Source organism: Vigna radiata, chromosome 5 (genome assembly GCF_000741045.1).
Source record: "Vigna radiata var. radiata cultivar VC1973A chromosome 5, Vradiata_ver6, whole genome shotgun sequence".
In the NCBI taxonomy this organism is placed as follows: domain Eukaryota; kingdom Viridiplantae; phylum Streptophyta; class Magnoliopsida; order Fabales; family Fabaceae; genus Vigna; species Vigna radiata.
In genome coordinates, this window is record NC_028355.1 from 31,439,033 (window position 1) to 31,466,430 (window position 27,398).

The 27,398-nt window shown below is 31.1% G+C and overlaps 5 protein-coding genes across 11 annotated transcripts; 1 reads left to right on the plus strand and 4 right to left on the minus strand.

The window, feature by feature from the left end:
* Positions 1-9,249: 9,249 nt before the first annotated feature.
* On the minus strand, positions 9,250-10,951 carry LOC106761752. The gene is made up of 3 exons (XM_014645322.2): positions 10,131-10,951; positions 9,832-9,903; positions 9,250-9,733 (listed from the first exon to the last, which is right to left on the minus strand). The coding sequence occupies exons 1-3, from the start codon at positions 10,653-10,655 to the stop codon at positions 9,731-9,733; spliced, it is 600 nt and encodes a 199-aa protein (XP_014500808.1). The 5' UTR covers positions 10,656-10,951; the 3' UTR covers positions 9,250-9,730.
* A 98-nt stretch (positions 10,952-11,049) lies between these two features.
* LOC106761450 (ras-related protein RABF2b) lies at positions 11,050-13,852 on the plus strand. The gene is made up of 7 exons (XM_014645001.2): positions 11,050-11,411; positions 11,757-11,834; positions 11,954-12,121; positions 12,702-12,750; positions 12,923-12,996; positions 13,236-13,329; positions 13,566-13,852. The coding sequence occupies exons 1-7, from the start codon at positions 11,373-11,375 to the stop codon at positions 13,664-13,666; spliced, it is 603 nt and encodes a 200-aa protein (XP_014500487.1). The 5' UTR covers positions 11,050-11,372; the 3' UTR covers positions 13,667-13,852.
* Positions 13,853-15,147: 1,295 nt separating this feature from the next.
* Positions 15,148-19,478, minus strand: LOC106762052 (nitrate regulatory gene2 protein). Its single transcript, XM_014645738.2, has 5 exons — positions 19,366-19,478; positions 17,384-18,473; positions 16,926-17,101; positions 16,445-16,668; positions 15,148-16,141 (listed from the first exon to the last, which is right to left on the minus strand). Exons 2-5 carry the CDS (start codon positions 18,414-18,416, stop codon positions 15,343-15,345), a joined length of 2,232 nt encoding a protein of 743 aa, XP_014501224.1. The 5' UTR covers positions 18,417-18,473; positions 19,366-19,478; the 3' UTR covers positions 15,148-15,342.
* Positions 19,479-19,484: 6 nt separating this feature from the next.
* Positions 19,485-22,725, minus strand: LOC106762053 (methyltransferase-like protein 22). Of its 7 annotated transcripts, XM_022781415.1 has the most exons (9): positions 22,489-22,725; positions 22,296-22,403; positions 22,105-22,187; positions 21,888-21,990; positions 21,038-21,088; positions 20,644-20,797; positions 19,831-20,032; positions 19,635-19,740; positions 19,494-19,528 (listed from the first exon to the last, which is right to left on the minus strand). In XM_022781415.1, exons 1-7 carry the CDS (start codon positions 22,601-22,603, stop codon positions 19,888-19,890), a joined length of 759 nt encoding a protein of 252 aa, XP_022637136.1. In that variant the 5' UTR covers positions 22,604-22,725; the 3' UTR covers positions 19,494-19,528; positions 19,635-19,740; positions 19,831-19,887. The 7 variants fall into 7 exon arrangements, with proteins under 7 accessions (XP_022637135.1, XP_022637140.1, XP_022637138.1 ...); XM_022781414.1 differs by having other exon boundaries at positions 19,485-19,528; positions 19,635-20,032; XM_022781420.1 differs by lacking the exon at positions 20,644-20,797 and having other exon boundaries at positions 19,831-19,930; positions 22,489-22,723.
* A 913-nt stretch (positions 22,726-23,638) lies between these two features.
* LOC106761715 lies at positions 23,639-26,704 on the minus strand. Its single transcript, XM_014645284.2, has 7 exons — positions 26,419-26,704; positions 26,231-26,301; positions 25,998-26,130; positions 25,425-25,528; positions 25,024-25,168; positions 24,791-24,931; positions 23,639-24,628 (listed from the first exon to the last, which is right to left on the minus strand). Exons 2-7 carry the CDS (start codon positions 26,269-26,271, stop codon positions 23,810-23,812), a joined length of 1,383 nt encoding a protein of 460 aa, XP_014500770.1. The 5' UTR covers positions 26,272-26,301; positions 26,419-26,704; the 3' UTR covers positions 23,639-23,809.
* Positions 26,705-27,398: the final 694 nt, after the last annotated feature.

The following is a 27,398-nucleotide window of genomic DNA, read 5'->3' on the forward strand; positions in this document are numbered from 1 at the left end:
CGAGTATCTCACTAGCGACTCTTACTTGTAAGAAGACAATCGTGGAAGGATTTTTTGAGAAAATTCACAAGAAAATTCAACACGACATAAGTCCAACTCAAATAAGATATTAACATAACTTTCAATCCAAAAACTTAATACACTAAATTTATATGAATCTTTTGAGAGAATTCACTAGGAAGATTTAATACTTAAATTTCTAACAATCTCTTCTCAAAAGGTAAGTCCTTTCACATCATTACTTATATAAATCATTAACCAAGACGAACCTATAATTTTATTATAATATTTCAGTGAGATTTTATGAAAAGATATAGGGACTAAACTATCACTTTAAATTTAAAATCTTAAAAAAATTAATTTATGAATATTTGTTTTTATATATTGATTATTTTTTTTTATTTCTATTAGAGATCACAAACTTAATTCACACTTAAATTTCCATCAAGTTTCACTTAAATCAGTAGTACGTTAGATCTTTGTAAAAATATACTAGAAATTGTTATTATTATTATCTAATTTCGCTTAAAGTTTATTACAAGATTATTATAAGCGATTAAACATTAATAGTATTCCAAAAATAAGTGAAAAAAAAAACAAAACTATTTTAATAATTTGAAAAGAGGAATTCGTACTGGTCAAATTATCCTATTTAATAATTTTTGTAATTTAACTATTTAGTATTATGGTATTAATTTCACCATTGCATAAATTCAATTTTCAATAAATAAAACATTGTAATTATGTAACTATACTCAAATTTAATTATAATTTAATAAATACTTTAATACACGTTAATTGAATTATTTAATACATTATTTAAATTATATAAAAATATGTAAACTTAATCTACTTATACACTGGTAACGTATCTTAATGACCAACTTATACTTTTAGTCTTATATATAAGTTTCAGTTTATTTATTTTTAAAAATATATATTTTTATATATCATATATCTACTAAATTGTATCAATTTAGTTTTCTAAAAATAACTATTGTTTTCAATTCAATTTTAAGAGAGGATTTTGAGCACTCTTTTAATAATTCAAGACATGTATTTTTTTTATTAGATTTACTAATGAAAACTGAGACTATTTATGCGTAGACAGAAAAAAAATTGACTATAAACGATTAAAAAAAATTTGGTATTTGATTTTTTATGAACTTTTTACTTTTTTGGCACTTTGTTTTACGGACTTTATTTTATTTTATTTGAAAAATAGATGGATTTTATGTAAGTGTATTTATCATTACAAGTTTCATGTACTGAATTAGTAAAAAATAGTTTAAAAATATTATTTTAAAGTTGAAAATAATATAACTTAATTTTATAAAATATATTAAAATATTAATTACTTTTATAAAATATTTTAAAAATTTTATAAAGCTTTAGTTTTTTTTTTCTTACTTGCTTTTATTAAATATTATGAGTATTTATGTGAGATGAAATTTTAAAAACTATTAGTAAATAGGTTAATTTAGTATACCGGTAATATTTTTTAAAAATTGCACTAAATTAATTATTTTTATCAGTGCCTATAACTATGTTAGAATAGTTCACATTAAGGCTTATAGGGAATACTTTAAAATATCCATTGCTTAATATCTAAAAGATGAAGATTAAATTGAAATTTAGAAAAATAAAAAAAGGTATAAACTGGAATATATATATATATATATATATATATATATATATATATATATATATATATATATATATATATATATATATATATATATATAAGGCAGCCTCAATAAACGTCTGCTACTCATTTAATAAACTTTTAATGATTAATTCAAAGCACTAAAAGATTACTATTCATGAAAACAAATAGTTCTGAATAATTAATATTTTCAAGTTTTTAACGTATGGTGTTTATTTCATTAATTGCTTGATTTAGGGAACTATTAAGTATTTAATTATAAGTTTTAGTCAATCACCTGCCAATAGAAGTTAACCACTGAATGCAAATTTCAGTCAGGGAGACTTCACAGATAATTAATTTTGTATATAAATTTTATTAAAACGGATGTGAAATAATTTAATCATAAAAATTAAAATAAATAATAAAATAAATATTAATATAATTATTTATTAGTATAATAAAAATTATAATTACATGAATTTTAATTTTTTAAATTTTATTTGAATTTTATTAATACTCAAGTATTTCATTTTTAATGATTATTATAACATTGGACAACTCATTAATAATTTTAAATCTATAAAGAAAAATTATTTTAATTATATATTATTAAATTCATATTTTTACTATGCACGTAATACTTACTAAAGAATAAATATACAATTAATTAAATTTTTATATGAAAAGTTTATTTTTCTATTGAATAAAAATAAAATAAGTTAACACATAATTTTGAATCGATTATTTATTCAAAAACGTAATTAATTTATTAAATTGTGTAATTGAATGAGAATGAAAAACTATATAAACTTGATACACGACCATTGAATTTTTATTTAGTTTTATTTTTGGCGGTTCAAAACCACCAATTCATAATAATAAAATGAATTTATTAAGTCATACCACTAATTCTTTTAGTTATATAAAGTATAAAATGTGTCTATTTATCGAGTTTTTTTTATAATGATACGACAACATTTTCTACAATATTTAAACATTTTCTACATGTTATTTTGTGATTGGTACATGATGTTGTTTATGATTATTATTATTGATTATGGAGTAATTTTGGACCAATCACATAATAACACGTAGATAATGCTGAAATGTTGTCAAAAAAATATGGATAATGATATTTAGATAACATTGTTTTGACAACATTTAAACATTGATTGCGTGTGATTGGTCAAAAATTACTCCACAACCAATAATAATAATAATCATAAACATTGTGGAGTAATTTTTGATCAATCACAGATTGACACGTAATAAATGTTTAAATGTTATGAAAAAAATTTATCTAAATATCATTATCCAAAAAATATTACCTAACTATCATTATTTTTTTTTTTCCAGCAAAGGTCGATAATTTATACTGTATATTTTAATAGGAGATAATTATAATGTATTAAATGTATTAGTGAGCAGATGTGTCACAAAGAATATTCTGATACTGAAATCCGTAAAAAAATGTAATATAAGATAATAATTACATAATAACATAAATATTGTTATCTAGAAATCTTTCGTCTAAATAATTTTAGGTTAATTGCATCATTCTTCCTAATATTAATTAAAACTTAATGAAATAATTAGTTGAGGCTGATTAGTTATTAATATTGATAATGTGGATGAGAAAGTAGTATAAAATCTATTAGTAATCGTAATTATTAAATGATTAGGAAGCTAAAGCACAGTCCTAATGTGAGAGCAGGAAGCATGCTGCTGCTGCAACGTTGTCAAATGCTAATAGTTGTTGCTGCCATTGCCATGCCATTGTGATTAGGATCTATGAAATTGCAAGATAGATCGAATACTGTTTATTTGGTATTTGATGTGTAACAAAAAAATTATTTATTATTTTTTTCGTTATTTATCATATTCTGATTTTAAAAAAATATTCGTAAATATTTTAGAATTTATGAATATAGGTAGATCCTCGTAGATATTTAAAAATAATATTTTATAGTTTTTTAAATTAAAATGTAAATAAAATTAAAAATAAGATAAAATCAGATATAAATATGAACTTAATTTTAAGTAAATGTAATTTAATAAAATATAAAATAATTTTAATTTTAATTAAATTTAACTTAATAAAATATAAATTACATTTTAATTTTAATTTTTTAAAAGTAATAAATATTGCGTATATGTAATATAATACCTACAAGATAAATATTTGTTTTAACAGTTTAATATTCATTAAAAGTATGGTTAAATAATAATATATAAGTGAATTTATTATATAATCTCCAATTTTTCTTTATTTATATGTTTTTTTTTTATGTTTTTAGTGAGAAAAATATATTAAAGATTCCACATAATATAAAAATGTAAATAAATTATAATATATTACCATATATAAATCCTACTTTACTAAATCTATTATTCATAAAAAAAATATTATTTTATCTAATACACTTTTTTTTAATTTAATATATTTAAATAATATTTATTTTGCAATATTAATCGCATATTTGGATGAGGTAATGTAATAAATTTATCTATTTATTTAATGAATTCAAGACTCTTTAAAAGAAAATAATTATTTGAATAAGAAAATTGAAATTTAGAAATTTTAAGAAGATATTTCAAATAATTAAAATAATAAAATTTGAAATTCATTTAAGAAAAGAAAAATTTTAATTTTAGAATTAATTTTTTTATAGAAGTATCAATTTGATTCATGTTCCATGGACTAGTCCCTATACATTATTAAATAAGTTTTTATTTTGTTGTCTAAAAAAGTTCGACTCAAAAATTTTCTTTAAGTGAATTAAATCAAGGATAAAAAGCGAGTTTTGTCTCGTTATAAGACTTTAGCTAACTCATAAATTCAAGACATTGAATATGAATAGAAAATCGAGTCGAGTCAACCCATGTCAAAGGTCGAATTGAATCGATTCAAACTGAAGGTCAGAACGAGTCAGTCTGATATGAACTCGAGCGAAGTCAACTTAGGTTAAAAGATAAAACATTCAAGCAAGTATGATTCAACTCTATCTTTCGATCTAGATTGACTTGACTAAATTCTTTGATCGGTTAACTCGAGTCAACATTTGGTTTGAATTGACATGACTTGACTTTCAACCATGCTGACTTTGATTAACCTTCAGTTATGATTTTCGACTCAGTCTAACTCAACTTAATCGATTTGACTAAACCTTTGACATGAGGATGATATTTGATTTAAAACTAACTAACTTGATTTTCAATCCAAATTGATTATTTTTTATTTTTAATCTTTTTTATGTTGTGGGTTATATTTTACATGAACAATTTTATTCTATAAACTTTTTTTTGTCTATTAAAAAAATATTAAATATTATTTTATTTTTAAATGGAATTTTATCTTTAAAAAATCAAATATTATACATTTCGATTTTCCTTTTTTAATTTTTTAATATCTTTAAATAAAAAAGATAAAGGTGTAGTGATGGCATTTAATAACATAACATGCAATACAAGGTGAATGTTTGGTTCAAGTGAATTTGCTGTTATGGATGTTGAACAAAAATTTTAGAGGTGTCGACTAAATTTTGGAGATATGGTATATAAAAATTAAAAAGTTAATTTTATTTATATATTAATCTATATGTGTGAAAAAAAATAAAAAATTGGGAGGGCCAAATGCCCTCAATGTGAAGTTAGCTGGGCCACTGCGACAGAGAGTGGAGAGTAGATGACTAAAGTTAGGTCTTGTTTCTACATCTACATGGTTTTTAAAATATATTAACTTTGATATATGATTTTTTTTAATGTATTCTAAAATATTAAAATTAAAATACACCGCTGTATTATAAAGAAAAGTAACTTAAAACTCATTAGAGAATTCATTTTTTTTTTCATGAGACGAGTCTTCCAAACTGCCATATAAAGTATTTGTCTCTCTCTCTGTATAATCTGTAATTTATAATTGTTAATAAATTTTTTACAATATATATTTGAAATAAATCAATTATAAATTATTACGCATGCGCTATAAAAAAATTATTAAAAGAATTATAGTTTGAGTATTTTTTGACTTTGATCAAATTTATTATTAAGTATCTGAAGTTTTTTTATTTAATCCCTCTTAGTTTTATATATTTGAATCCGTTCACCACTTTTTTATGATTTTTATGATAGATTTGTGTGTAGTTAAGAATGTATAAATATACTATTTGATTTAAAGACTAAATTGATTTTCACTTACTTAAGTTCTTAAATCTGTCACTGCCACTGTGTGTTGGTAGCTATATATATATATATATATATATATATATATATATATATATATATATATATATATATATATATATATATATTTTGAATTGTGCAATTTTCTTGCACCTAATTTCCATTTGAGTTTGACAATTAGAAGCTTAGTAGGAAGATAGGAACAAACAATTGCCTTGGAGCTCTAATTTGAATCTTAGTTACAGTGAGTTAATGGAGCATCTAAGAGAAGTTGTGCCACTAATTTGGATCTTGTATTGTGCAGCAGTAATAATTGCATTAGTCAGTTTGGTCCAAAATATGTATAGCAAGGTATGGAAACACAAGGACAATCATTAAATTCCATGAGCCCCGCTGCACAAGCCTGAACCTTTAGGTTAGTGATATTCATGGTGTGATAAAAGAAAGCATAGCAGAAAACAAATGCACCAACAACTTTTGCTACCTTTTGTTACTCTCTAAAATGGTTTCTTTCTAGTCTACTTTCCAAACCATCTTTACAATTCAAAATGTTCAATGTTGTTTATTTCTAGCAGAAGAAGCAAAAAGAAGGAAAAAAAGGCAAGGAAATAACTGAGAGACAAGGGGAGGGATTTTGAATAAAACAAGTCCATGTTCAACTCACATGGGTCCTGCAGTTACTGCTATTCTACTTTGCCAGACATAGTGATCCATCAACATTACAAGTACACAACCTTTATACATAATAATCAGCAATAGAGGGATTTTGTGCAAGATTAAAGTGATATTCTATTTTGTCATTATCTTCCAAGATTAGATCACAGAGAAGAAATAAAGACTATAGTCCTCAACCACAAAGCCAGATTAACAATTCAATATTGCTGAAGTTAAGGTAAAATTTCAATTGTATCAAGAAACTACTATACTTTTGTTTAACTAAGAGAGTTTCTGAGTACTTTTTCAATGACAGGTTGATGTGATGCACTTGGATTGACAGTAACCTGGCTCAAAATTGGAAAAGCAGATCAGAGAAAAAAAAAGAAGTGAAACATCTCAAGAGCAGCACTTCCATAACATCTAACTCAAAGATTAACAAGATATCCAAAACTATATACAACAGCATGATTTTCATAGGGAAACTAAAATTGAGAGATGAAAAGAACTGAAAAAAGTACACCATGTTCTCTCACAATTTATCAGCAGTGCACACTATTTCATTCTTCTCAAAGATCTTGGAGGGTACCGCAAATCGAGCTGAAAATGAACGAGAAACGTTATCAGGGTCGTTGGAATAGCCATCATCAAAGTTTTGTGAGTAGGAATTTGGGTCGTATTGAGCATGAACAGCCGGTGAAGCACTGAATAGCCTCCTCTTTTCCCTCTTGATTTTCCTCCAAAATGTTGTCCAGCTTGGTATCTTCAATCTTGTCATTAAGTTATCCACACAAACAAATGGTGTGCAAAAAATTGTGACATAATAACTTGACCAACTTGTCTTGGTTTTGTTAGGAACAGAGTGAGAATTTTCAAGGTTCATGGTGAAATGCTGAGAAAATTGAAAGCATAAAATGGTTTGGTTTTGGGGAATTTAGGGGACAATGTAGCAATGCAGAGGAAAAGGTTGTACAATGAGCCCCGCAGGAAGAACTTATAACGGGAAAGGATGAAAATAAAGGCTATGGAATGATGCAATGTGATCTTGCAAAATCAAAAAATTCTTTAGCTCTGTCAGAAACTGAAATTTCAATTTATGACTTTCTCAAATTGCTCTGTCGGCATAATGTATTTTTACTGTGCGTTTCCTTTTGCATTCATTACAATACTTACACTATTTTTAAATAATTAAATTTTTATTTAATGTATTAATTTTTAAACATTAAATTTGGTCATAGTTTTGAATTTGCTTACCGTTTTTATTTATTATGACAATTGAATATTAAAAAATATCTTTTAGGTTTAATAGTTTTTTATGTTAATATTTATTGAATTTATTTAATGTGGTCTATCACTTTATTTTTCTCAGTTTAATCTCTATTTTAATTAAAACAGTGGATGTGGTCCATTTTACTAATATCACTGCATTGACATTAATGATCGAGACATACCACAAATATAACATATTTTTCATTCATTTTTGTAAAAGAATATGAAAATTTAAGATAAAAACAATTTCCAATTATCAGATTCATCTCTGAATTCTTGGAATTACTTTTTTTTTTCTTCTAAAAACACACATAAAAAAATTGGAGTAAAACCTTGATTTAGTATCTAAAATTTAGATTTTTATTACATTAGTCTGATTTATTTTTTTTAATGTTTAATTAGTCTCGTGAAATAATTTCTCACTAAACTAATTCATCAAAATATATATAACACCTTCTCCAAATTCGCTCATATCGAAATCGAATTTGATGACATTTTTACGTATATTTAATGGACAGATTTAATAATAAAAAATTGAAACAAGCTCTGAAGTATTTAAGTGAGAAATAATTATCTTATTTTATCATTAACTTGTATTGTTCATTGTTGTATTTAAGGTCAATGTCTTTATTGAATATTTATGGAATCAATGTATTACATTACTTTCAAAAACTTCTTGACACTAACATTAATTTTTAATTAATTTTTTACTTGGTTGATGATCCTAAAAACATTTATTTTATTTTTATGATTCATTATTTATCTGAAACCTAATAATTTAAATTTTATGTAAAAGAACATCTTATAAAACTCAAGTCTTGGACTTAAGCCCATGGATACAATTCCATGCCCTAAATATTTATTTCTTTCATCCAATCTTGCATTAATATTTTTAAAATTATTTTTACATTATTTGATTCATTATACTAATTAAAATAAAACGAAGTATATAATAGATATTATAATTGTTTATTTAAAAAAAACATATTTTTTTCTAAATAAATATTGGACAGTTTTTGACCACTATATTTTTTTTAAATAGATATAAAATAACATATTTTTACATACAAAGATAAAATAATAATAAAAAAATAAATTTTTATATTTTTATGGGTTAAATATGTTTTTAATCCCAATATTTTGGGGCGATTTTGGTTTTAGTCTCTCTTTCAAACTAAGATACAATTTAGTCCTTCAACTAACTCTGGTTTTAATCATTTTTATCAAATTTTTTTAACTTTATTAATTGTTTCAAACGCGTTTCTCAATTAACACAAAAATGTGTCAAACACCATAGTTAAAAAAAATTAAAAGTTTGGTAAAAAGGACTAAAATCATAGTTTTCTAAGGTTGAAGGATTAAATTGTACTTTAGTTTGAAAGAAGAACTAAAACAAAAATCGCCCATATAGGGACTAAAAACATATCTAGCCCTATTTTTTATAAAAAATTAAAATAAAATATAATATTAAATAAATGTAAAAAATTATCTGCGTGAAAAAGTATTATTTTTTATATTTTTATTTTAAAGAAAACTTTATTTAAGATAAATTAAATAAAAACCATGTGTTACCTAACGAGGGAAGTTGATAGCATTTGACTGTCCGTAGTTCTGCATGTAGCCTAACATCTTGGTCCTATCAATTCCTTCGCCACCTTCATTTATTTTCTTACGTCGCGACAGAGTTGTACTCTCACAACCTCATCACCATAACTCCTTCCCCAACACTTCTTGTCATTTTATTGTTTGGGAAAAATCGAAACTAAAATGTTATTACATTGCAGTATCATGTTACAGAATCAAAATTTACTGATATATATATAAGGATGTCAGCACAAGTAGTTACATAAGTGATGTTTAGCCACTGTTACAGTAATAATTAGCCACTGTTCAGTACACACGGTTGCTAATCTTTTAAGCTATGAATTATACTTACAGTGGCAAGCATCTTTGGACGCTTCTGGGGACCCTGTGTTGTCACTGAAGTGAAATCATAAAGATATTCAGTACAAAATACATGTTCATCGATAAATATTACCACCACACTCAATAAATGTAATAAAGCTAATCATGATTACCTCGTGGAGACAATGTTGACGAATGATAGTCTGGTTTACTATACTCACCAGAACCTCACATGATACTTTTGCCTGTGGGATATTTTCGTATTACATACAGCAGCATCACCAAATTCTAAGTAAAAATACGTCAAATAAATTCAAGTTTCTACCCTCTAACTATACTTTAGTTGGAATGTGGAAGTTCTACAAAAAAAATGGATTTTGAACTCTTGAACGAGCTTGATTCATAGTCATATAGTCAGAGAGTTTGAATATGAGTTGAAGAAAATTTGAAATGAGGAATGAAATTAGGTTACCTTGATGGGGAAGTGAAAGAAGAAAAGGCCGAATTGGCCACCAGTGTGGCTAACTGTGTCAAAGGGTACGATACCTTTGGCCACGTCCTCCAGAAGCAGCACCAGCTCAGGCAGAACAGTAATGCCGGCGAATTCCACGTCAGCATCCACGTGGGAAGACCCCCTCGCCCTCACGTGCACCTCCCTCGACCTCACGTGACCCAGCATCTTCCCTCTGTACGCCACTGCCACGTTTACCGCACCCAAGTCCATGAAGTACACGTCAGCGTTGCGGACCTGGAGCGTCAGCAGCATGGAGATGTCCACGGTGACGGGCGGCACAGGGTGCACCTTTATCCGCCGCAGCTTCAGCCCCACGATCTTCAGATCTGGATCCGACGGCCACAGAACGTAGAGCGTGCTCACGAGCAGCGCCATACTCAGCGCGCACGAGATAACACGACGCCGCGATAAAACGACGAGGTTTTGGTGGTTGTAAGGTTTGTGGAGGAGGAGAGCGTAAAAGGAAGCTTTTGAGATTCGCATGATTTCTCTTTAAACACTGTGTCTGTGTAACGATGCGATTGCAGAAAATATGAAGAATGTGAATGGAACGCACGTTTACCCTTTTGAATTAGGTGTAGTGTCTGGGAAATTGTGGCGCGCTTTCCTATTTTGTCTGCAAATGCTACCTTTTGTTGTGCTTCATCATTTTTCTTCTGCTTCAAGTACAAGTTAACTTGGATTTTCTGTTTTCACCATTTTTTACTATCCCTTCATCTCTTTGATTTTAGATTGGTAGATATTTTTCAGTTCAAAAAATATCTAATTCAGAGTCAGTGCATGTGATCAATAAAAGCAGATAAATGTATTTTATGGTCATGCTTAATTTTAAAATAACCTTCCTACTGTATTTCTTAACGTGTAATCAATTCGACATTCATAGCAAGCAAAACCATGTTGAAGTTGCATTTTGAAGCATTCAGTTTAAAATATGGCTTTTGTGTCACTTATGGTTTTGGTATGGATTATTGAAGAGAATAAGAACAGCGGGAAAGTAGAATAACTGTGGTGTTTGTTGCTGACATTTAGATCACATTCAACAAACTGACAGTCAAAGCTAAACAAATCTACCAGTCAACTAGTCACAGGCACTGTTCATGGCGAAGTTTCCAGTGAGAGATTTAGCTAGTACTCTCTTTTATCACAGAATTATCTTTTTCTGCAGCTTCTACAATTTGTTTCCCTTTCTTCAACCTACCTATGGCAAGGCCAGGGAACAAGATCATTCAAGCCAAGCTGGTGGGTATGTCTTACCTTATTCTTAGTTTTATTTTTCTTCCTCAAAATCTTCAAATATTATTTCAGAGTTCTACAACATATTGCATGATCCTTGCAGTATCTAACACTTGTACTTGTCAGATATAACAACCACATGAATAGGTCGTTGTTAAATATGAAATAGAAAGCGGCAAAGAAAATCAAAGTAGCACATAAGATTTTCTTAATATAATCAGACCAAATTTTCAATCTGGTACATAGTATTTTAAAAAAGTACCATGTTTATGTATCTACATCGTACGGACCATTCAATATAGTATTCTTCTAACATAGAGATTCATATGATATGCCCCTTTCTGTTTGTAGGTACTTCTCGGAGACATGGGAACTGGAAAGACCAGTTTAGCGTTGAGATTTGTAAAAGGCCAATTCTTTCCTAACCAGGTGAATTTGCTTCCATTTTTGTTGCATTAACAAGATGATTTCTTCATTCACGCATCACCGTACCCTCGGAAAGGTAACAAGACAGTTTAGAAACCTTAATTGAAATTAATCTGGCACAGGAACCAACAATAGGAGCTGCTTTTTTCACCCAAATATTATCATTATCTGAAGCAACTGTGAAGTTTGATATATGGGACACAGCAGGACAGGAACGGTATCATAGTTTGGCTCCCATGTACTACCGTGGCGCAGCAGCAGCAATTGTTGTCTATGACATCTCAAGCGTTGTAAGTATTCAATTTACTAATTTTGAAAGCATTGCTATGATTTACTAGTGGATACACTGGTAGTTGTGCTGTGAAATGGCAAACCCAGAAACATATGGCTTTAGTGTAATTTTGTTTGAAATTACTTCATAAACGGATATAAGCACACTTGTAATTGTAATACTCTGACCTAAAAGCTTTCTATATTCTGCAGTATGCAGTGATAGACAGTGTAAATTGTAACAAGAACTTCTGTTTCCAAGCAAATGTAACTTGTAATTAAAAAAATATCCTCCTAATTTTCTCTGCTGAAAACTGCTTCAGTGAATGAGTTATAAAAGATCAGAACTGACAACTCCTGCTCTGCATTAATTCTTGTCAATTTAAACAGTAGGTGTTATGTTACCTCACGTGGTTTCACTGCAATATGTTCTATTTGCTCTTGAATTTTTCCTGTTACCTTACCCTGAAATAGGATAACAATGGAATAATACGTTGATACTGAATAGTACATTAATAACTGATACTTAGGAAGTTTTTCTATCATCAAAGTTCTATTTCTTGTTTGAAACTTTTTGTCTGTTATGATCTTCTCTTCCAGGATACATTTGTTCGAGCAAAAAAATGGGTTCAGGAATTGCAAACACACGGTAATGCTTCAAATTCAGGAAATAAACAAATGCTAGATAAAGCCACTGTCCTCAATCACTACTCTTATTTGTCTTTGGACATTAATCAATTAGATGTTTTCTACTTCTTTCATTTTTTCATTAATTCCAATGCCACTAGTTGCTACAGTAAAACTGTAACTACTTCATGTAGGAAATCAAAAGGCGGTGATGGCATTAGTAGCAAACAAATCTGACTTAGAGCCAAAGAGAGAGGTTGAAGCTGAGGTAGTGTTGAGATCATTCTCGTACCCTGCTCTTTCTTTTTACTTGGAATAGAAAAATGATGATAAATACATGGGAGTATTCAGTTTTTATTTTTGTAAATCTCTCCATTTGAAATGATGGAAGAGAAAGTTCATTTCTCTGCATTTGAAAGAAGGACCAGAGTTAGTGAAACTGCAACAGTTCCCTCTTGGCTTCTGTTCTTAAGTTGTGACTGGTTTGAGTAAATTAAACCATTGCAGGTAGGAGAGCAATTTGCTCAAGAGAATGGAATGTTCTACATGGAAACATCTGCTAAGACTGCAGAGAACATCAATGAGCTTTTCTATGAGATAGGTATTTTCTGAACATCGTCAAAAACACTTTAGCCAATTAATTCAGTCATTTTTCTCAAATGGTTAGCTCTTGGTGTGGAGAAAAAGTGATTTGAAAATTTATGGACAAGATTGCAATACCATTTTACTGATAAAACTTACCACAAACTTTCACCTCCACACCAAATTGACCATAGGTGTCAGTTTAAGGAAATGTTGCATGTGTATTAAGTTGTTGTTTCTATCTGATGAATTCAGCAAAAAGATTAGCTAGAGCTTTACCACCAAAGCCTACCGGAATGAATTTGAACAGCGTTGTACAAGATAGAGGGAGAAGTTATTATTGTTGCTCAGCTTGATATTCTATGTAATCAAATCACAGAATGTGCCAAGGTACCTTTGACATCGTTCTTCTGTAATACACTGACCACTTAATATTCCTTCCAAGTTGGGTGACTTTTTTTCTTCTTCATATAAAGAAATCTCATGTGTTCAAATCATTGATTGCGTATTTGAATTCTAGGATCACTCATTATCCCTTGAAATATTATCTAATGTAGTTATGTGTAAATATTTGCATAGTTGAAATCATATCTTAAAGAGAACTGATTTTGAGTTTGAAAACTTTGAATTGTTTTTAATTTGGACCACAAAAATTGTATTGATATTTATTAATTTTAGAATAAAAATAGCAAAATAAATTTGTTTCAACAAAATTAATTTTATAAAATCAATTTGCTTTTAAGGAATTCATTCAAAATCAATTTTGTGAACACTCGTCTAAATACAAACTCATTTAAATGAATGTTTGGTTTATAAAATTAAAAGGTGTTTTTGTAATTTCTAACCTAAAATATGAAACTAAAAAAATAAAAATACTTTAAAAAGTTTCAACTTTAATTCCAATATACACTAGTCCACAGTGTTCTTCTTTTTTATTGGGCCGAATGCCGAAAAACTAAGTTCTTGTGAAAAACTAAATTGATCCAATTTTTCATCTTTTGAGACAATTATTACTGATCTAATCAACCACCGATAAGTTATATGATTTTTTTACACCTTACAAAAAAATTTAACTATCGACTTTCATTCTAGAATAGGTATTTTGTAAAATTCACATTCTGAAACATTTAGCTTTATTATATTAACTACATCTTGGTCTACTGCATGGGCCTATTAATTCAATTTCTTTTTCTTTATGTAATCCATCCAACTCCATGGGCCGCCAAACCAACTTCTATTTTTTTCAAGAACAAATAATCAACTTCTTTACCTTATCACACAGATAAAATATATTAGACGGAATTCATTTAATGTTTAGCATAAACAGCAAGAAATTACAAAATAAATCGAATGCCATATCAAATCAAATATTAAATTACTTCGTGGAACATTGCAGTCAATGTTAAAACAATTGTAACAAACATAAAATCAGTAATTTATCATAACAGATATAATAAAAAAGAAATCATTTATTCCTTTCTGCTACCTAAGTTCTAGTTATAGATAATGTAGCACGATTTCGCGGATGCATCATGTAAATGACTGTCAATATATACATACTATCACATCTTCAGTTTTATGTAGGAAAAGACCTGTAGATGCTTTAAGCTAAAATGAGATAACAAAACAGTTACTCACTATTAAAATAAAAATGACATGAGATTCCTATTGATCAAAAGGTACAAGGCCACTGTATTATAGAATTGTGTTTCATAAACTAATAATTTTTTTCGCCAGAAGCATGTTTATAAATGAAAATCGTACATCTTCTATCAGCCAGTATGCACAGTATGTGGAAACGGTTTGAGGAGATTGACACCAATCACAAATAAGCAGCTGAACAAAACATGGATCATGTATTGTTTACATTAAAGGGACATGAATCCATTCAAATATATTCTCTGCGATAATATAAAAATTCAGATACAGTTTATTTAACAATGTCACATGTAATCTGCAGGACTCATCCCCATCAAATCATATAGCACAAAGAAAAATATACTTTACCCTGAAAAAATAGGCACAACTCATCTCATGATGAGCTCTGGCCGAGGTTCTGTGATATAGACCTTAATTCACTGTACATTTTGGAACATTCAAGAGAAAAATCCGACATAGCCCTAAAGAGCTCTGGCATGCGATTTGTGAGACTTCCCATAGTTTTTGCCCTCACTTGGCGACATTGCCGTGCATAGGCTTCTTCCTCATCTTCTAATCTCTTCTTCACTTGTTCAACAGCAACCTGCCTCTCTGTAACAGCCTCATCAGGACCGTTACTGTCTTCTGCTGTATCGGGATTGTACTCATCTGGTATTTTCTTTTGCATATATTTGTTATACCAATCTTCAAATTGCCTTGTTTTGCGGGATAGCTCCTTTCGCGTATCCTCACATTTCCTCTTCAAAGCTATTTCTTCTTCTTGCTGGTGGAAAATAGTCTCTATCACAGCAACAAAGTTTCCTATAGCCGTCCTAGCAAGCTCGTCGGGAAGTTTTTCTAGACGGTCGTTCCATGCATGGAGAAGGCCTTGTATGGGCGCACTTCTAACCCTTGGAGGTGAAGAAACCTTTTCCTTTAAGCTGCTTTCAATAGGAATAAGATTTAATTTTAACCATGTGTTTAGGGATTTTATGTATCCCTTTTGATGGTTGACAAGCATTTCAAATTGGGAATGCCACTGTTGCACAACAAGCAGTAGCTGGTATGTTCGGTCATGATGGTGTTCGCTTGTTTGCTTAGTTGACTGCGAAATGTCCAACGTTTTGAGCAATTTAACAGTATCTGATTGCTTCTCATGGTACTCTAGCATTAATTTCCACATTTCAGCCATCCTACAGTCCATAAAAAGACATCAATACCAGCAGAGAAGCTTATATGTGTTATGTTATGCGTGTGGAAGAGTTTGCACACTCAATGATCCAGGCTAATGTATTACTAGATTTCGGAAACAAAAAACTAAAGCTTCTCTGCAAGAAGCATGCAATAATCATTCATTAGGATAGAACCATTATTGTAGACTTAGGAAGACGCATGCCAAAAATGTGAATTGTAAAAACAAAAAAGAGAAAATTTTCTTTAAGTTAAAAGATTAGTCATCTATAAGTGCAAATAATAAATCCTACATTACAACTCACCCATCAACAAGCTGAACAAGTCTTGGATACAACTGTTCATCACGTAAACGGTTAATCTCTGAGACTGTTGAATCCAAGGATTGCATATCTACAATGTATCTTGTGTGCAAATGACTGACAACTGCTTTTGCTTTCTCTAATGCTTCAGAGTTGGTGCCTCTTTTCTTCAATTTATTAAGTGCGGCAACTTTTCTTTGGTACTCAAATTTCATCAGTTCACCAGCCTATAAAATAGTATCAACAAATTAAGAATTAAAACAAAAAACGTGTATATGGATATTTAACCCAGAACCAAACAAAGATAAAACATCAGAAAAAGTATGAGCAGAAAGAAAAGTATAGATATTTAACAAATACACGCACAAATATACATTTACATGCTTAGAGCTTATGACTAAGAAAGAAAATTGTTAAAATTCAGATAGGAAAATAATGCAAGTAAAACTCCCATCACATAACATTTGCCTCTTAGTCAACTTACCTTAACTTCATCATAAAGTTTCTTCTCCCACGCTAACAACTTGTCCAAGATGGTGGCATGCGTCTCATGTTCATCTGAGTCAAAATCATCCTTCCCGTCATCCACATTAGGTATTCCCTTAAAGGATCGATTCCATGTAATAACTCGCATGACCCGTGCAGAGTGATCAATGTGCCCTGCAAAAACACAAAAAAAACATTTGCATAAATGCAGTTCAATATGCAAAATACAAAAGAGGCATGCCATCATGACTTCATGACAAATTCTCCCCCCGCCCCGCTCTCATGACCATACAAGCCATTCCTATGGGCGGAATCTATCTAGTAATCCTCATTATCAAACCATTCCCCCCTAATAATCCTAAAGACTAGAAGTTAAAAGCTCGCTACTTCAAAACAAAATGTACCATATATAGAAGCAAAGTGGTGGAGAATCAGGAGATGAGTATCACTAAATACCTTTGTTATCCGCAAAATTGGAGTGATAGTGCAAACGTGTCGCCTCAAGCATCTTTGAAACATCATGAGCAGCCTCAGAAGCCTTGAGAAAATTATCATCGAGATCAGCAAATATCTGCTGCAGATTCACGGAATGTTTCACAATCCTCTTTCCCTCCACAGAACTCGGCGTCTGCTTCAGCTTCACGCCCTTCCCCACAGGCGTCTCCATCATTTCATCGGGCACAGCGGGAGGCTCGGGCACTGGTTCAGGCTCGGGCTCAGGCTCGGGAACCTCAACACCCCTCACAGGCGTGACAACCTCATCGTCAATTTCCTCCACCACCCTGGGCTTTTCATCGAACACCTTCCTCTCAACTTCGTGGACTTTGCTGACGGCATCTTCTTCGGCAGCATTGAGGCTGGGCCCGGCAATGTTCTCAAAGGAAGGGAAAAAGTACTCCCAAGCACCACTCTGAGTGTCCTGAGCCATGGAGTGTTGATGATGAGTGACGTGATCACGAGGTTCAGGCTGTTTAACAGGAGGAGGCGGCATAGGAGGACGAGGTTGTTGTTCTTCTTCTGATACTCTTTTATTACTATTCACTCTGTTGTTGCTTCTTCTCTTCCTCAAGGACCCTTCGTTCTCCAACTCTTTATCTTCCTCGTCCTCCTCCTCGACGATTGTGCCAACGGGCTCGGGCCTGGGGCGGGGGTCGGGCTTGTTGATCTTCATCTCTGGCATACTGATGGCCCGCTGGAGGGGCGGGGCGGGGGAGAAGTCCGGGAGAGGGGGCGGCGGGAGAGGAATCTCGAAGGGCTGAGGGTTTGGAAAGGAGGCATTAGTGTCATTGGAGTGCAATTGAGGGTTCTGAACCTCCCCCGGGGCGAAGTCGCCGAGGGCGGCGCCGGTGTTCTTGAGGCAGGTGGCGTAGGAAGAGTGGGCGGCGGCGAAGGCGTTGCGGGAGGAGACGGCATCCTTCATGAAGCGCTTGCGCTCCTTGCATCGCGCCACCGCTTCCTCGTTCTCGATCTTCGATTGGTTGCAACCCATCTTTGAATCCTTCGATTCCTCCTCTTCCTGCTCAGTCACCTCTTCGGATCATATCTCCTTCAGCCAGATTTAGATTTAGAATTAGGAATCCAAAGAGAAATTGCCACTTTTTCTGTAGAGAGAGAAACTGAATTTTACAGAGGAAAGAAAAAGAACAAAGATGCGTTGAAGTGAGAATGTGTGCAGACAAGATCGAATGAAAGAAGAAGGGGTTTGGAGGGTAAACTTGACATTTCGCCTTTTATTTGTTTGAATACATTCACACCCTGCTGATTACTACTCTTAAACTAAACAATTGGGATTTGCGAACATTGGACACCCGCAGCAGTAAAATGAGATTGAAAAAATAATAATATAATAATATGACGGAAAGAGTTTATCAAAAATTAAATTTATTTTTTCGTTGCTATCACCATACAAAATGCTAATTACATTAATTAATTTAAATTTCAGTTGAGGAAGATTATTAAAAAAATAGTAAATTATTTCAGTTGAAATTTAATGTAAATTTATTAATTATGAACGTTAAGTTAACTACATAAGAAAAACATTTATTACAATTCACATGTAAATAATCTAATCACATTTTAAAAATTTAAATCCTCTTTTTGCAACCTTTCAAGATTCAAATTTAAAATTATTAGTTAAACTACAACTAGATAAGCACTGACTCAGCAATTGTGCTGAATAACTATTTAAATTATACCATTTTTTTGTTCTATTTTCATCTTTTATTTTAACAAAAATAAAACTGTATCCCATTATTAATTTGTAGCCCACCACCCATCAAATTTTCACCAAACTATATGTTTTGTTCAAGAGGAATAAAAATTTGTAATTTTTAAATGTTATTTCCTATGCATTCCAACATGATTTTCAATAAATAAAAAAACAAACTTTCTTTAATATTTTTATTTTTGCCAAAAGCCTCTGTCCTTCAAAATTTTACCCAGGAGCAACTGAGGCTTCATGTTTGGATTTTAAGTACTTGATCTGCCAAATCTCAACATCACGTCCTCTATCATATTCTCCAACATACTGTGGAATTTGAGAGATGTCTATCCGCTTCCCAACAAAATTAGACGTGCTTAAAGACTCAAGACTTTCAATTTCTGCAATATATACACCAAGCATTCAATATAATGAACAATTATGTGAAAATATTTTGACACGATAATTGAGAGAAATTAATGCAAACTAATATGTCTATGTGCTTACCATCCTCATCCCTAAGATAGCTTCGAAAATGTGAATATCCATTCGCAACAACATCAAGGTCTGAAAGAGAGAAGTTGTAGCGCTTTTCCAGCGCCATGTATAACACCTACAAATAAATGAGGTCAAATAACTAATATTGAATACATGATAGCATAGAAGGGGAGCTCAAACAGATCATGATTGCAACATTCCCCACCCATACTCCACACTTCTCGGCCACTTCCCTCTCTTTCTTTCTTCTATTCCGTTAACATTATACCTTCGTCGAACCCCTTGACATTAATCTCTCTAACGTACTGAAAAATGCATCAGTCAGCTCATCACTATAAATAACATCAGCAGCCACCAGCAAAGAAGCATTCTCTACTTCTTCAATTTCTTTAGAAGTCCAAGAATACCTGGGTGATGCATAAAGTGATTATGATGCACACATGATATAAAACTTTAATAAAAAGTATAAAGCACTAGTTATCTATGAAGCACGGACACATTGATACATAAATTTCTATAATGCAGGACATGGCATATATGTGCGTGTGTGTATATTGAACAGCATTATGAATTATTTACAGTAGCAATCAAGCTTTATAAAAATATGGACACATTGTTAAAAAGACATCTCTAACTCATGTTCATCTAAAGATAAATTTAAATAAAGGGAAAACTCAAAACTCACGGTAAAGAGAAAATATAAATGTGGAATAAACTTTTTGTTTGTTTAATGAAGAAATAGAAACTTACACAATAAGTTTCTGACTTTTCAACTTCAAAAAAGTCACTGTCGTTCTCATTAATATGTGTTGGAACAGTAAAAAGTGCTTTTAAATTTCACGCTTCAATGGAGTGTCTCGTACATGTAGGGTATTCTATACGTGTTGGTGCTTCATAGGTAGCTATTGGTCGTGCATAAATAATGGCTTTCAGTAGTTAGAGACTCAAACTCAAACCCAGAAACAAAAACAGAAGCAATTATTTATTAGAGACTATCCGTCAAAATAATTAACTATACTTTTGAGCGCCAGGAGCCTCTTCTATTTTTGCTTTTGGAGGCCAGCTATTAAACCAATCAAGTTCGCGTACATGAATTTTGGCTTGATAATTCAATAATCCAAAATTAAGCTGAACATTTTTTGCACAGTTGTCAAGTATTTCAGTCCCATAGTCTGACATAATAATAAGCACAAGATGTCAATTAAAATCGTCAACCTTAAATGAAACAAAAATTTAAAAGAACTAAACAACCTCGGATAATAGTTTACTACTATAAATGATGAAAACTGGTCCACGTAATTTTCTATATGTAATATTTATGCAATATAATGCCCATTTATAAAGAAGAATATAAATTTTCACCATGATAATTCATAAGAGCTGAATATACTCAAATAGAAGAAGGCACATACCTGTAAGGAACACTGTATTCGCAACACGTGCTAGTAATAAGCCCACCAAGCCTGATTGAAAACTTAAAATCAAAAACATATATTTATAATAACATGATGTCATTTCAAATTTCAGATTTGGGTATTCGTCTTCATAGATCATCAAATTAGTTCTTAGGAGTGTCTCAAAGGGTTTTATAGAATAATCAGCAGTTGGATAACATAAACACATTCATTGCTTACTTTTTGTAACGATAACAGCAACTGCTTCTATGTAATCCAATTTATATTTGCTTCTCTAACTTATGGGAGCTTTTCAATGGAAAGAATAACAAGCTTTGTTAAGTTTAATATTGGCGTGTACGGAGAAGTTAGATGAGATAAATTTTAAAAAAAGCTTTGGGTGAATAGGAAGAATTTTTCTCATGCAAGTTTGAGTCATTCTAAATTCTTGTTTCATTTTATCTTCTCATATTAGTGTTCGTGAGAAGTTCATTCAAACTAGCTCTAAAAGTCCCAGCAAAGGTGTTTCTGTGCTGCAGAATTACTATTATGCTAGCCCCACCATATAACCTTTGCCTCCTATTCGTGGGGTTAACATACAACTCATCCAATGACAGAGAAAAGTGTTAAAAGAAGAGTCTTGAAGAGTATGTTGTTAGCATTTCTCACTTCATAACAAAGCTGTGGCTAATTATTATAAGTCAGAAATGAAGACCGAGGAATCCAATAGTACATTTCACTAAACCATCAGTCTTCGGTTTCAAGTGTTACAAAGCTTTTCTGACTTGTCTTGGTCATAATTTGGGGATTTTACAATTTTGTTTAGAAAAAAGGAATTGGTAGGAAAAGGTAAGGAGAAATGACAAACCAGTTCCAGCGCCAAGTTCTAATGCAATAACTCCCTGAAGTTCAGAGGAGCATGATTCTTTATGCAATATAAAATCTGACAATACTAGTTCCGCTTTCCAAACCTGAAAGGAATTTGGGGAAAAATAATAAAAATTAATAATAACAAAATCAAAGAAATGCAAGAATAGAATTGAAAACGAAAAGGATTATCAGTGATGAAAACGAATCAGAATTACCTGCAGGCCAACATTTGGAATTGTCGATGTGATGTTGTGCTGGATTCTGACACTAAAGCTATTACATGAAAATGGGGTATGTGCTTTAACAAAAAATAAATAAATAAATAAATAAATAAATGTCTACAATTATAAACATAGAAAAAGTGAAGGATGAGATGAAATTGAGAGGAAAGAAATAAAGAAGTTACTGGAGCGTCGTCGAGGGAGAAGAAGGTCACCATCTTGATCGAACTGAAGCTTGTTAGCGTGTAAAGGATTGTGCTGCGAAGGATGAAGGTGTGTGGTGCGAGAAACATCTAATGGAACAATTAGAGAAGTCTAAGAATGATACAAGAGTGATAAATTGAAGGAAGAGAAGAAGAAGAAGAAGGGTTAGGTTACCGGAAAATGAAACGGTGAAAAGGGAAATATAGGATCCGGTGAAATCGGGTGGGCAACCCAGGTGGACCTCGCTCATCACTTCCTCGCCACCCTTCTTTTCCACTTCCGATTCCATTACCCTACCTCCGGCTTCAACCTACGACGTCGTTTGATGCTGTCACGACGGAATCTTGTTTTCAAAAAATTTCAGGATTTCCTGTTTATTTATTCGTATCTCTCAAACGTATATGTAAAAAGTTAAACCCGAATTTTTCTCAATTTCTCTTTCAACTTTTATCACCGAATTAACTTTATAACTCCGTCATTATGTTATATACGAGTCATAATTAAATCTTAAATAAATCAATTACATACTAAATTTCAATAATATTTTACAAAAAAGAATTATAATTATTTTTACTCTTCTTTTTTAATTAAATTACTTTATTTATTTTATCAAATTTATATCATTTGATAGATAATTAAATTCACAACAACATAATCTTTTTCATAATCAATTCACTTAAAAATAAACATCACAAATGTCGAATAATTAAGAGATCTCTAATATCATCCAATGTTTTTATTTCTCCACGCAGTCTTTTAAAAACTATTCTCACAACATTATTCTTTTTTTTTTTTTGTAAGATTGTATTATTTTAGTGATAGACTCTTACTTTTTGCGTTTTGACAAATGATGTTAAAATAGATTTGTATACAATTTTATAATTCAAAAGTACATACATATATAAGTAAAATTAATTACTTTCACTTGGATTGATAACAGTAATTAAGTTAATTTCGTGATTTTTGTCTTCACATAATAAAAAAGTTTTTTTTTCTAAAATACCACCTTAAATTATATTCCCTGAAAAAAAATGTTTATATTTAAAGACAAAAATATTTTAAGATTATCGAATTTACTTATTTAATGTTTTACACTATTTATATTATTATTTATTTTAAAGTTTTAAAGAAATATTGTATAAACAATTCAAGATCAACTAAGAATATTAAAATTACAATTACCTAAAATATACTTTTTATAAAATAAGGAATCATATAAGTATGTTTAATAAATCGTTTTATATTTATTTCATTAACTTGGCAATTAGTTCATCCAGGAAATAAACTTCTGATAAACGATAACAAAATTAGCTTTTTATCTTCATAATCATATCGGCAAGCTTTGCAGGAACGAGCACCTACGATTGTAGTTGCTATTCTGATTTCAATCTTGAAAATATCCATACACAAATAGAAAGAACTATCTCTCATGTCTGTATATGGCTACTAAATATTGGATTAGCCTAAGATTGATGAAACAACAAAAAGAAGGTTGTTAAGCTGGTTGGGTTGTGTTCCTGAGAGCAGCAAGACGAGACGACAAGTCATCATAATCAGGCAGACTAGGATGCACATGCCCCGCTGTCCCCAACATTTGTGGTACTAAGGAAGTAGCTCTTCCATGCACTTTTAATGTTTCCGTCGAATTTGCGTCTTCAGAAGGAAGAGATATTCCTCTCACAAGGGGTACACTTGATTTTTGTTTATGTCCCTTGTCATATTCTACTCGTTGCATAGGATAAGCTTTTGGATATACTGCTTTTGCTATGCCTGATCCATAAGGAGATTCTTTCTTACTGTAATGCATCAAGAGCCCGTCCATTACCTTTTCTTCATAATCCGTTGAGTCTACCACTTTGTCAGTGCCCCCAGTTTTAGAATCTGAAACACTGTTTTCGTAAAGTGGTGGTTTGAGAGGTCTCCGCCTGACTGATCTTGGTATTTGCTTTTCTGGGACAACTGGTTTATTCAATTTTTCTTTGACGTAAGGAGGTGGGACGAGTTTGTAGGAAAATGAAGATGGCTGCTTAACTGTTTCATTATCTGATACGCTTCCTAATGAACTTGAACAAGCGTTTCGCCCATCCAAGGATGAATTGTCAGAGGTTGTTTCACAGTCTGTGCTGCTTTGCACCCCCCAATACGCATCGCTGATATCCTTCCTTCCTTGTGATAGGGTGTCTTTTTCATTTCCTTTTGATGTATGCCAGTTTCTTTCATGTCTCTGTTTGTCACCGGTACCTATTTTGGGGACAGCGACATCATTGTTTATGCGATCATCCTGATCATTTAGAAGATCGTATTTAGTCTTGTCCTGCAACAAGCAGAATGTTTCTGAATAAGTCATCACTAATCAGTAGTATAAGAAATTGTGTTGTGGACACAACTTGTCTATATTGGTGACTAAAAAGATTATTCGTATTTTTCCTGAAACAGATGCTAAGATAGAAACTAATGAATGATGAGGAAAACTTACTTCAAGTAACAGAGGCGGTGAGTGAAGCCTCTGCTCCAAAGCCTTGCTATCCCATTCTATAGAGAACTCTCGGGCTAAATCATGCAACAGCTGGATCTTCATTTCTTTCGAAGGAGGAGCTTGCCTCAGTTTGTCAACAAACTAAAGATAAGCAATTATTCAAGTAAGTGGTGGAAAGAAAGATGTCACCACGAAAATAGTTTACGGACTATTAGAGTGGTCCCATCGGTTACCTCTTGACTTATGTAAGGTTCAAGAGTATTCCCAAATTTTGGGGTGAACAACGTTCTGAGCTCGCGTAGTTCCGGCAGATCAGAAAATCTTGCTGCTGCATATATCAATGACTGTATAGCTTCTTTACATTCACCAGGACAATCCCTATAGAACAAGATTAAAATACTGTCATGAATAGATTGGCCAATGCCTTGAAGAGGATAAAAGAAAAAATTGTTTTAACAACTACCTTTTTTAATAACTCATATTTATAATCGTACATGATAATTTATGATTCATTCGTTTCGAATATTTTTTTTTATATAAAAAGTGAATGATATATGAACATCCCAGTTACATCAAAAGGTGAGTGAAAACTAAAAAGAAAAGAATCTTTAATTGCATAGATAGAAAATAATACCTCTGCTTACAAAGGTCTCGAACATGACTCGACACGCAATTAGCAAACTTTCCAACGAGTTCATAGCAAAACGACATATTTTGCTCGATGAGAAGCCCCTCAGCCTGCTTTGAATTTATAAAGTGTTAACAACCAAGCTGACTAATAAATACAACATATACTCAGTTGCTACACATGGTGTACACAAAATATCACAATACACAGCAAAATTGAAACAAATTAATGCAAATTTTGAGATAATATTATATACAAAAATGATATTTTGAAACAGATTTTTTAAATTTATTTGATACTATTCTTTTATTTTACTAATAAAAATATAAAAAATCATTATTTTATTTTTTTTTATTTTATGAGTATTTTATTCTTTTAATATATATTAAATAAATGAAAATGTATATCACCATTTTTCTACTATGTAACAAATAAACTGAGACGGTAATAAATAGCCTAAATACATAAATTATATAACAAACGAACTGAGACGGTAATAAATAGCCTAAATACATAAAAAAAAAAAAAAAAAAAAAAAAAAAAAAAAAAAAAAAAACAAAAGGTGTTAAGGGAAATTACCCTTCCATATGCATTGTAATCAAGGGCATTCCTAAGAAGGTCGACGATGTCTTTCTTAAGAAATTTCTCCACCGCTTTCCTTTTCTTCCCTATCGTCTCCAACCTCGTATTTATTAACTTCAACCGTGATTTGCTGTTCAAAATTTAATTCCATTGATATTATTCTAAAAAAATTCCAAAACTAGTAAAAGACAAAGAGAAATGAAAGGAGAGAAGCAGACAAGAATCATTACCACTTCGAATAGAATTTCGGTTTGAACAATGCATCCAACATATTCACTCCTGATTATCCGGATATAACGAGCTGCCGAAAAATGAAAAACAGGTTCGAAAACGGTTCAGACGAAGAAGAACGGTCTGAAATATAAGAGGAAGAAACAGAAACGGTAATGCAGAGATTCTTGTGAGAAAAGAAGAAGACCTATTAGTTTCTTGATGAGCAAGAAAGAGTGTCTGAGAAAAGCGAGAAAAAAGGAAGCAATGAAAACGTTTGCGAAATGGATAACGAGAAACAGAGGAAATGGTGCGGTGCAGCGGCTGGATTTGAGAAAGAGAGAGAGAGAGAGAGAGAGAGAGAGAGAGAGAGAGAGAGAGAGAGAGAGAAAAGTCTACGAATTCGCAGCGAGAAGCGGCAGATGAAACGAGAGAAACGAGAGAAAAGAGAGAGAGAGGGTGTGATGTTGGAGTTGGAGAGCACGTTTATGCCACCTATGAGACTGTTATTTCCACCAGCCAAAAAGATAAAGATAAAAGGTTAAGAACATATCTTTATTAAATACAAAAAAAAAATATCTTAAAATAATTGCAAATTTTTATCTTAAAATATTTAATAATCAGCAGCTTGATATTTAATAATCACCATTTCCTTTTTTCTCGCTTGATTTTTAATATAATTTATTTTATATATATATATATAAAATAAATTATACCGTGCCTTTTTATTATTGGATTATTTTTAAAAAATGTATGATTTAATTTGTAGTGTCTGAGATTGTAGACGTACATGCGACGAATATTGCAGCAGACAGTCGAAAGCTGGACAGAGTTTATTCGTCAATTTTTTTAAATGAAAAAACAATAAAATTGCGAAATTTGACAATTGGCAGTTGAGTGAAAAGTTTACTTGCTGGCAAACGAAAAAGTTAGCAACTAACTATAAATAAATAAGAGGGATAGAGTTATTTAATATCCCGATCGCATTATAATATTCACTTTATTATTTTATAAAAGACTTGATCGTATTTTAATTTTTTTAGATATCGTAATCTTGGTTAATATATTGCAGTGAGCCTAATTTTATGGTAATATATTTTTAATTTTTCAATGACATACTGTACCATTTCTATACCTAAAAATTCAATTGTGATAAAGAAAATCGAAACTAAAAATTTTATATGATAT

Excerpts from the sequence above, each read along its gene's own strand:
- LOC106761752 (XM_014645322.2), bottom strand. The coding sequence starts at position 10,655 with ATGCGAATCTCAAAAGCTTCCTTTTACGCTCTCCTCCTCCACAAACCT. Across the intron at positions 9,904-10,130 it reads TCTTTCACTTCCCCATCAAG|GCAAAAGTATCATGTGAGGT; the intron begins GTAACCTAATTT and ends AATATCCCACAG.
- LOC106761450 (XM_014645001.2), top strand. The coding sequence starts at position 11,373 with ATGGCAAGGCCAGGGAACAAGATCATTCAAGCCAAGCTG. Across the intron at positions 11,412-11,756 it reads AGATCATTCAAGCCAAGCTG|GTACTTCTCGGAGACATGGG; the intron begins GTGGGTATGTCT and ends TTCTGTTTGTAG. Across the intron at positions 13,330-13,565 it reads TGAGCTTTTCTATGAGATAG|CAAAAAGATTAGCTAGAGCT; the intron begins GTATTTTCTGAA and ends TGATGAATTCAG.
- LOC106762052 (XM_014645738.2), bottom strand. The coding sequence starts at position 18,416 with ATGGGTTGCAACCAATCGAAGATCGAGAACGAGGAAGCGGTGGCGCGA. Across the intron at positions 17,102-17,383 it reads CAATTTTGCGGATAACAAAG|GGCACATTGATCACTCTGCA; the intron begins GTATTTAGTGAT and ends GTGTTTTTGCAG. Across the intron at positions 16,669-16,925 it reads AACTTTATGATGAAGTTAAG|GCTGGTGAACTGATGAAATT; the intron begins GTAAGTTGACTA and ends ACTATTTTATAG.
- LOC106762053 (XM_022781414.1), bottom strand. The coding sequence starts at position 22,603 with ATGGAATCGGAAGTGGAAAAGAAGGGTGGCGAGGAAGTGATGAGCGAG. Across the intron at positions 22,404-22,488 it reads TTTCACCGTTTCATTTTCCG|ATGTTTCTCGCACCACACAC; the intron begins GTAACCTAACCC and ends TTGTTCCATTAG. Across the intron at positions 20,033-20,643 it reads GAGGCTCCTGGCGCTCAAAA|GTATTCTTGGACTTCTAAAG; the intron begins GTATAGTTAATT and ends TGCATCACCCAG.
- LOC106761715 (XM_014645284.2), bottom strand. The coding sequence starts at position 26,271 with ATGTTGGATGCATTGTTCAAACCGAAATTCTATTCGAAGTG. Across the intron at positions 26,131-26,230 it reads CCGAAATTCTATTCGAAGTG|CAAATCACGGTTGAAGTTAA; the intron begins GTAATGATTCTT and ends AATTTTGAACAG. Across the intron at positions 24,932-25,023 it reads AACCTTACATAAGTCAAGAG|TTTGTTGACAAACTGAGGCA; the intron begins GTAACCGATGGG and ends GCTTATCTTTAG.